The following is a 10,281-nucleotide window of genomic DNA, read 5'->3' as shown; positions in this document are numbered from 1 at the left end:
AAAGAATTTAGAGACATGAGTAAATCATATTTCATATATATTTCAACACATTCAATTTTTCCATAAAGGAACAAATAGTCAAAGTTGAAATAGTTTTCAAAAAATTTATCCCTGCAAGATTTTAAAGAAGAAATTCATAAAATTTATTTATAGATCTAAAAAAAACACAATAGCTCGTTAAATTTTTACAACTTAAACAAAATAAATAAATTTCTAAATCAAATCTCACAAAAAAAAATACCCAAAATATAAAATTAAACAAACAATCAGATTCGTGTGATAAAGTTAATTCAAATGCAAAATCAAATGTGATAAAGTTAATGAAGAAAACAAAATGAAGACGAAAAAAGTAATAATTTCACTATTAATCATCCATTTCAATTGAACTAAAAATGAAGTCAAGACAAAATTTTGAGAAATGAATAAATCATACTTACTTTCATATGTCAACAAATTCAATTTCACTATAAAAAGGAAAAAAATTATCTCATTGATAACTCTTAGGAGTGTTCAAATAACCCGATAACCCGAACAACTCAGACTACCCAACTCAAAAGGTAGTAAGGGTTGAGTTAGGTTAGTTTTGTTATTAGGTTATGATGTTGAAATTTTCTATTTTTATTTGGTTGGGTTGGGTTGTGGGTTAGCTAAAAAAAATTTGGGTTGACCCAACCCAACCAAATTATAAATATAAATATATGTACATATGTATTCCTATTTGTTTAAATTTTGATTGCTTTGTATTGATTAATTTGTGAATTTTTAATATTTTTCTTTTAAAATTGTTATGGTATTTGTCTTTGTTTAAAACTTGCAATAAATATCATAAATATTTGGTATTTAATATTTAAATTTTATAAGATTTTAGTTATTAGTCATATGTTGTATAAGAAAAATATATAATAAATTTATATATTTTTCTTTAAAAATAAAAAAATAAGTTATAATCTGACAACTTTATTTTGGGTTGATGGTATTAGTCATAGTTATAAAGTGTCCAACCTAACCCGATTTTAAGGGTTGGGTTAGGTTGGAAACTTTATTTTGGGTCATTTGGTTGTCAATCCAACCAACCCGGAATTTTTGGTTGGTTCAAAAAATACCATCAACCCATGTACATAATAACTTTGATTGTTCGCAACCACATAAACAAAATAAAGAGATGTTAAAGAACAAATTTGAATTAGTTTTCAAAAAAAAAATTATGCTGCAAAGACTTTAAAAAAGAAATTTATAAAATTCATATATCGAAATATGTGAAAGAACTATAAATGATGACTCTTTAAATTTTTACAACTCAAACAAACTAAATAAACCCTAAATCAAATATCTCCAAAACTAAAAAAACCCCAAAATCCAAAATTAAACAAACAAATAAAAATCAAATGTGATAAAGTTAATTAAAATATTTATGAATATACGAAAACAAAATAACGAAGAAAAAAAGTAACAATTCCACCTTTAATCATCGATTCCCATTAAACTAAAAATATACTTACTTCCATATATCGACAAATGTAATACAGAAAAATAATCTCTCATTGATAACTCTGGATTGTTCGCAACCACCATGAACAAAGCAAAGAGACACTAAAGAACAAAATTAAATTGGTTTTAAAAAAAAAAATATGCTGCAAAGACATTTAAAAAGAAATTCGTAAGATTTATAAAATTCATATATCGAAATATCTAAAAAGAATTGTAGGTTGAATGATGGTTTCTCAAATCTCTACAACTTAAACAAATTAAATAAACCTCTAAATCAAATCTCTTCGAAACTAAAAAATTCCACAACCCAAACTTAAATAGACAAACAAAAATCAAATGTGATAAAGTTAATCCAAATGTTTATGAACACAGGGAAACAAAATGAGAAAGAACAAAAAAAAATTAACAATTCCACCACTAATCACTAATTCGCAGTAAACTGAAAATGAAATCAAAATAAAATTTAGAGGCATGAGTAAATTACCAACCTTTGAGAAATTTTAAACATCGCTCTTGGGATCCAATGGCTTTTAACGAATAAATTGAAATAAACTAATTTTGTGAAACTTCTCTTTCTTAAAAAGTTATTATGGTGTTATAAAGAATTGGTTATACTTGAAACGGTTTAAAATGGAGAGGCATGAGATTTAAAAAAACACTGTTTTAAAAATATTTTACATGAAGGGAAAAAAAATAAAATTAAGGAAAAAATGACAAAATGAGAATTCTAAAAAGAAGTAAGGGCAAAATGAAGAGTCGAAAATTCTCCTTATTTTATCTTTTTAATATAGTAGAGATAATTATGCATTTTCGAATCTCAAATTTATAATACCATGCACTAAAAACAAACAAAATGTTGTATTTAGAAGATAATACCGTAGATTTTTTTTTTTTTTAAAAAAAAAAAACCAATGGTATATTGAACCCTTATTTTTTTTTAAACTTAGTTAATCTTAAGAAATGTTTAAGGGTGATTTTGAAATGATCAAAATCACTTTTGTGATCATTTCAACTTATTTGAATAACCCGGTGACCTACCAATTGTAGAAGCTTTTGTCGAGGCTGGAACTTTTGGCGATGAGACTTTCGAAGCACTTATTCTTTCTGATAAGCGAAGCTGGGTGCCCCTTTTCGCTGGTAAATACGGAGTAGGATCCACCCTGGCATCTGAATTTATCGTATACTGAGGTGCTCCCCGCCGGTTGTTGGAACCTTTTTTGTTCAACCGAAGTAAAGGAGTTCCAGAGGAAGGGGCGTGGTTGGTGTGTCACTGGGTCGGTGGGGAGGTAAGAACTATCGGCAGACGAAAGAGAACTTATTTAGACGAAAAGTGTGCCGGTGCACTTCGGAACTCGTTGAGAATGGGCGTTTTAGGGCTGGATCTAAAAGCTCTCCAACGTGTTGACTTTTTCCGTTTTTTGTCAAGACGATAAAAGAAAGATAAATAAAGGGTGTTGTCCACCAGAACATCGATGTGAGGAAGATATAGAAATTTCAAACTCAAAAAATAAATCACTCCAAAACGTTTCACTCATTCAACATCAATTTTGATGATCTAAAATTACATCCAGAAATATTAAATTGATTTTTGTGATCAAAAGATCTGTACACGTGATTTTTTCTCACGATAGAAAATAATTTTAATAATTTTAAAATTAATTTCAATGGTACACTTAAAATATAAAATAGAATCAGATTGGCTCGGTAGAGACACAATTTCCCTTCTCATTTTTATTTAAAAGAAAGGGGGGAGGGGGGAAGCTTGTTGGAAAAAAAAGAAAAGAAAAAGAATCCCTTTCCTGTTTGGCGCCATATTTCCAATTAACTTAATAATAATAATAATAAAGAAATTGAAAAGNACATCGATGTGAGGAAGATATAGAAATTTCAAACTCAAAAAATAAATCACTCCAAAACGTTTCACTCATTCAACATCAATTTTGATGATCTAAAAAAAAAGAACCCACAGTCGGTCCAGCTCCAGTCTCCGATCGCGCAGCCACCACGACGCCGAGAGAAAATCCGTATTCTGAAGCAGCTCGGTCCAGTTCCAGTTCCGAAATTGTTCATCAATGTCGGAAGTAATTGCCGTGATGGATATTGACGACGATAATGGCAACAACGAAGCTGAAAAGCCAGTCAAGGGCAAAAACGTTGCCAGTCCTGCCGCCGCACCCGACGGCAAAGCCATACCCTGGGTTGAGAAGTTTCGGCCTAAGTCTCTCGCTGATGTTGCTGCTCACCGCGACATTGTTGACACCAGTAAGACTTTTATACCATAAAGTATACTGCTCGATACATTAGGGTTCTAGCTTTCAGTGGTTTACTCTTTACTTTCCTTCTATTTCACAACTCAATCTGAAAGTAGGGATTCTTTTGTAGTTGAAAGAATAGTTTAAAACAGCGAACGATTGTATTAAGGAATTCATTGTTTGCCAATTAATTTTCTTAGTTTTGCAAAATCTGTGCTTGATATTTCAATTTTCATGTTCTTATTTTTGTTGTCTTTGGGTTTCTTTATCTTCTGTGGAATGTTAATTAGTCGACAAGCTTACCAGTGAGAATAGGCTGCCACATCTCCTGTTGTACGGCCCTCCTGGCACTGGCAAGACATCAACTATTCTAGCGGTTGCTCGCAAGCTTTATGGAACAAACTACCAAAACATGATACTGGAGCTGAACGCATCAGATGATAGAGGGATTGATGTTGTCAGACAGCAGATTCAGGATTTTGCAAGTACCCAAAGCTTTTCATTTGGGTATGATTAACTATCTATCATTCACTTTCCCTATTGCTTTCCTTGGCAATCAGTCTAAACACTAAATTAGAAAATATGCTCTCTGTAAAATTGGGAGTATATTTGAGGAGTTCGGTGCAGTATAATATAATACATCTGGCAACTGATCACTCATCTGTGAGCAAGCAGACTATTACATTTTGAATTATATTATGGTTGATCGTTGCAATGCAATGTGTATCAGAGTAGGTAAAACTGTGTTTTAAGTGTCTTATTGACACTTCGTTGGTATTGACTGATGACTTATTGATACAAAATGGCTTTTATACATCTCAATACAATTTATTTAGAATACCACATTTATATGCAGTTTATAACATCTAAATTTCCAGGGCAAAGGCGTCTGTAAAATTGGTACTATTGGACGAGGCAGATGCCATGACTAAAGATGCACAGTTTGCTTTACGTAGAGGTAGAGGCTTCTCTCATATGTTGCTACTCTCGCCATCTTCCATTAAGCTTCCTTACCCTATGCCTATTGTTGCTATATTTGTCTTATGCAGTAATTGAGAAATACACGAAAAATACAAGGTTTGCTCTTATCTGTAATCACGTCAATAAGATTATTCCAGCATTACAATCAAGGTGTACCCGCTTTCGATTTGCTCCTCTTGATAACTTTCATGTCACTGAACGACTCAAATATGTTATTGAGGCTGAGAGGTACTTTCACCTTACAATACATGCACAAGTCTCGTTATTGCTTACATTATGTCTGACAAGCAAATACACAAAGCCATCAATGTTTTGGATCTACAGTATATTAACGTTTAATGGCAATTTCCTTTATCTTTTTATTCTGATAATTCTATCTATCATTCTAGCTTCGTAAGTAATCGGGTTAGAATGCACAATCTCTCTCTCTCTCTCTCTCCAAATTTTGTTTACTAAGGACATTTTAGGCAGAGTTCATTAAACTTCTTATTGTTGATCAATGGACATGTAATTGTTATTATACTTGAAGTTTCTTCGGTACATTGTGTCCTACTTTTTGTCAACTCTATCTTTGCGCTTCCATAAAGTTCTATTTTAAAAAGCACGTGTAATTTATTGAAACTTTGTTGTTTTTGAGGTGATGGTAGTTGGAGTCTATGCATTTTATGAAATTTGTCTATTGAACTGTTTTACTCTGTTTTATGTCTTTTAGTAACTATACTGTGCCATGGCATGTGAACATACATTTCATGATCTATAACTGAATGGTAATCAGGTTGGACGTCACCGAGAGTGGCTTAGCAGCCCTTGTTCGACTTTGCAGTGGTGATATGAGAAAGGCCTTAAATATTCTACAGGTAATAATGTTTTTATTTAACTGTTGTTTTCTGGCTTTGGTGGCATTGTCCCTATTAGGTCAGAATAAAGCAATGACTTCATTTTATGAGAATTAAGAAATATGGTAGTGTAAATGAGAGACACATCATGTCAGTAATGTGAAATGTAAGCAACTTGTTCCCCTTCTTTGAAAGATTTAGACTGTGATATCGTGTTACACAATCACTGTTAAAGTGGTTTTTCACCTCTCCAATTTTCACCCTTCCTTGTTTACTAGTAATGTTATTGGACTGTCGAGACAGACATTAATCATTACTTGAAAATTTGGACGAACTGATACGGGCAACCCTAGAGTAATGGCTTAGTAACCCTAGTAAAAACTAGCACCTCTTGAACACACAAACTATTACTTTAAAATTTGGTTGAAGTGATAAGGACAGTTCTAGAGAAATGGTTTGGCAATCCCAATAAAAACTAGCACCTCTTAAACTCACAAACCAAGATCTTTCTTACACACAGGATAACACGCAAGAGGAAGCAAGATGGTTATGTTGATGGCCTAATACCTCCTGGAAGAAGGCAAGCTTAAATCTAATGTCCAATTGCTCCACAAGTTTTGGTGACCAACTAAGCTTGAATGATTTTATGGATTTTTGGTGGAAGCAATACTAATCAAATTACCATGAGACTCCTGACAGTTAAAGGAGGAGAGAACTCTCAGCTCAACAATTTCATTCAACGAGAACATTCTAGGTTACAAGTGAACATAAATTGGCTTATATATGGCCAACCAAAAACAATAAATAGTTTTAACCTAATAAAACATACAAAAATCACATCAGAAAGTAAAGTTTAGAGCTGAGGGAGGGAATTGGGCCTTAGCCCTTATAAGAGAAGCCCAACAATTAAAGTCACAACAAAATTACATAGATCAACCAAAATAAAGTCCAAAACTAAGATCCGTTGCTATTATAAGTGGTTCATAGCCTTGGCGCTTGACCAAAAATTCATGTCATCCCATCTCCTTGTTTCTTTTTTTGTGGTCTTTGGTTCATACCAGGAACTTTCAAGATCAAGAGTTTAACTTTATATGGTGTTATGATATGAAACCCTAGTGAATTGGAATTAGAAACCCTCTTGGGGTGAGAACTCCTAATTCTCAATCACTAAAACCCCAAATCAATTAATTTCAACCCTAAGGATTGGGTTAGACACGGATTGCCTTAAGATCAAGACAAGAACAGGTTTCTTGCCCCAAGATTCGAACACTCAACAAATAGGATAATCAATCCCACTTGAATGTTCTTGACATGCAACTCAACAAATGAATTGCAAAAGTTCAAGAAACTCTCTATCTAAACTTGAAAAAATAAGGTCAAAGGCTAAATTCCATTCATTGTAAAACTTGACCTATCAAAACAACCCAAAGGCATGGCTTAAATAGCCTCCCAATAAAAAACTCTATGCATCATAGTAAAAAGACAAAATTAACCCTACTTAAATGTCATAAAAAGGATAAAGTTGAAAAATACTAAAATACATCAAAATTATTAAATAAAATTTAATTAATATTTTGATGCCTGAATGGTTCATATCATCCTCTCCTTTTGAAGGATTCGTCCTCGAATCCAAATCAAAGCCTCGTAGAGCAGTTTTGAAGTTGTGAGAAGAAAGTGATGTCAAGTTCCGAGCACTCTCCTGGATGGTCTTGTAAAGCAACTTTGTAGCTATAAGATGTCAAAGGTTGACATTGTCTTGGGTTATGTTTATTTTTGAAAGAATATCCGTTCTTTGAGTTTTGTTTCAAAGTCACTTTAACATCCTGCAAAAACTCAAAGTAAAGCTATGCAAACTTGGTTGAAGTTCATCTATTAGAAAACAAACTCTTTTGTTGACCTCACATCTCCAACATTTCCATGTGTTGAAGTCCCACAGAATTGAGCTGTGATTTCAGCAACAAAGAAAAAAATAAAGAAGTTTGAATAATTAGAGTTATTACGACATACATATTTTTCAGTTCCTGTCTTCTGTTAGTACTATGAGAAATGATCAAACTGTGAATAAGAAAGGCCACAAAGCGCTTCTAAATCTCTGGACAGCAATCTGCATATTTTGGAATTTGGACCATAATGCACCCTTAAATCATCATGCATTGGTGAGTGTGAACGTTTTTTTACAACTCGTAGATCAATAGAAGACATTTACATATGTTATTTAGTTCACTTGTTACTTTGTGATCCTGATAACACCTTTGAAATTTTTCCCTTTTTTTTTTTAATGTAGTCAACGCATATGGCTTCTCAACATATTACTGAAGAAGCTGTATACCTTTGCACAGGGAATCCAATGCCAAAAGACATAGAGCAAATATCATTTTGGCTGCTGAATGAGCCATTTTCTGACAGTTTTAAGCGTAATTTGTTTTCTCTGAAATTTTCCATTTATTTTGATGTGTTTTGCCAGTTTCTGTTTATTCCTACCTATCTCATTTACAGGAATATCTGAAATAAAGACCAGAAAGGGATTGGCTTTGGTTGATATAGTGAGAGAAGTCACTCTGTGAGTGCTTTTTCTTATTGTGCATGGTTTCTGAGTGATGATTTTTGCTTGATTTTTGCCACTATTCTATTTATGTAGGTTTGTTTTTAAGTTAAAGATGCCATCGGATATCAGAGTTCGGTTGATTAATGATCTGGCTGACATAGAGTATGCATCAATCTCTACTTGTGTAATTTATTGTCAAGTTTTATTATTTTATTCTGTTGAAATACGTATGATCTGCCAAGTAATGGGCACCATCATCAACTTGAACAATACTCGACTGATGTTGATGTTCACCATACGCATTTTATCCGATTTGTTATTCAACAATAAGTAAATTGAAAGGTTTAAAAGACGGGTTTCTTTCTTTTCTTGTGTGTGTGTGGATGGGTAGGAGCTTAATAAGTTGAAGAGTATTTTGACATATAAGTAGAAAAGGGCAAGGGAATCTTAGTTTTCCAATCTAACTTCTAAAACATTCTTTCTCATCTACTTCCACTTTTGTTAGCCAAAAGTTCTGTTGTATCTTTTAGTTCAATGAATAGAAAGCATCTCTCCATCTGTATGGCCTTTACGTGCACTATCATAGAATTATGCTGCAGTTTTCTTTATGGATAAAGATGAAAGACATTCTATCATATGATTTGTTGTTATCTTCTGATCTTATCTTTTCTAATTTGAAAAAGCATGGTCAAACTGCTGCACCTAACACAATTATTTCTAACAAAGCTTTAAACATGAATCAATGATCTCATTAGTTGAAAAAGACTGGCTTAATTAGCATATTCTTGCATTGCTTGTAAGCTGTAACTTCACCCAACTGTACACTGGAGCTATCCCGCTAATCTATAGAATAGAATAGGTATAAAGTTTTCGAAGACCTGAAGATGATAATGACTTTTCATGACATTCTTTTTACCAAAGGATGAATGGGGAAATAGAGGTACTGAAGTCAATACTTGAGCACATGGGATTTCTTAACTCGATCAAATTAATACAAAAAAAAAAAAGAAAAAAGAAAAAAGAAATCTAAAAGGGAGGATCCGTATTAAGTTTTTAATCTGTTACTGATTAACCAGTTTGACCGGGTGCTACTCATAGGTACCGGATGAGTTTCGGATGCAATGACAAGCTACAACTCGGATCGCTCATCTCATCTTTTACACGAGCTAGATCTGCGCTTGTCGCTGCTGCACAGTAGTTTTGTGGCTAAAGCGAAGTTTTGTAACGTATTAGAGTGGTTTGTTCACCAACCATCTGTCACGCCCGTGTTCAAGGATTAGGTACGAACTGTAGAGAATGTGAACATATTCTTCATTTGACTTCCAGCTTTTGGTGCAAAAAGTAAATGCTGACATTGATGTTCTTTATTATGTGGGAAGGAAATGTAATATTTGAAACTTTGAAAGTCTGCAAGAAAAGGTTAGATAACATTTAAAGTATTTCTTTGTTCTTGTTGGACTGATTCACTTCCAATATTTCGGCACATGCTTATCTTTAATAGTAGTTTGTCTACAACCACCATTTTTTTTTTTCATGCGTGCTGAATTTGTTTAATTGCATTATTGAGATTTAGAATAGTTCTTTTTCTCTTTGTGGGGTTGCGACTTCGTTCATTTGATATTTTAGGATAAATTATAAGTTAAATTTAGTCCATATAGTTTTAAAAGTTAAAATGTTATTCTTATCGTTTGATAAAGCCTCGTAAATAGTAGATTATTCTTGATAATTTTGAATGAATTCTATCTTTTAAATTACATAGTTCAAATTCTAAGTTTACCAAATTTATAATTTAATCGATATTTAATTCCCCTCTGGAGCTTACTTTCATTAAAAAGTAAGAAAGAAAGCACATTGACAAAAGAATTGTATGCTTCTAGATAAGTATGGATCAGTTTGATGGATAAAGCAAGCCTCCTACTATAGACACCTATAATTTCAGACGCTATATTATTTTTTTGCCTTTTTATTTCAATGAATTATTACTATTATTATTATTATTATTATTATTATTGTTTTTAATGTTATTCATATCGAGGTTTGAAATTTGATATGACTAGTATCAATTATTTCATTGATTGGGACGTTGGATACTTCACATGTTTTTTTAATGCAAATATGTAACTGGTCCACTGAATGATAATTTAAGAATATCAACACTAAAAACGTGTAATTTAAAACT

General features: G+C 32.5%; 1 protein-coding gene across 1 annotated transcript; it reads left to right on the top strand.

Moving 5' to 3' along the window:
- Nucleotides 1-3,444: 3,444 nt before the first annotated feature.
- LOC120076611 (replication factor C subunit 3) lies at nt 3,445-9,541 on the top strand. Its single transcript, XM_039030488.1, has 9 exons — nt 3,445-3,750; nt 4,031-4,247; nt 4,619-4,698; nt 4,790-4,949; nt 5,497-5,578; nt 7,842-7,971; nt 8,054-8,117; nt 8,196-8,264; nt 9,201-9,541. Exons 1-9 carry the CDS (start codon nt 3,561-3,563, stop codon nt 9,298-9,300), a joined length of 1,092 nt encoding a protein of 363 aa, XP_038886416.1. The 5' UTR covers nt 3,445-3,560; the 3' UTR covers nt 9,301-9,541.
- The last annotated feature ends 740 nt before the right edge of the window (nt 9,542-10,281 follow it).

The sequence above is a fragment of the Benincasa hispida genome, chromosome 4 (assembly GCF_009727055.1).
Source record: "Benincasa hispida cultivar B227 chromosome 4, ASM972705v1, whole genome shotgun sequence".
NCBI classification, from domain to species: Eukaryota; Viridiplantae; Streptophyta; class Magnoliopsida; order Cucurbitales; family Cucurbitaceae; genus Benincasa; species Benincasa hispida.
This window is presented reverse-complemented; position numbering and strand designations above follow the sequence as displayed.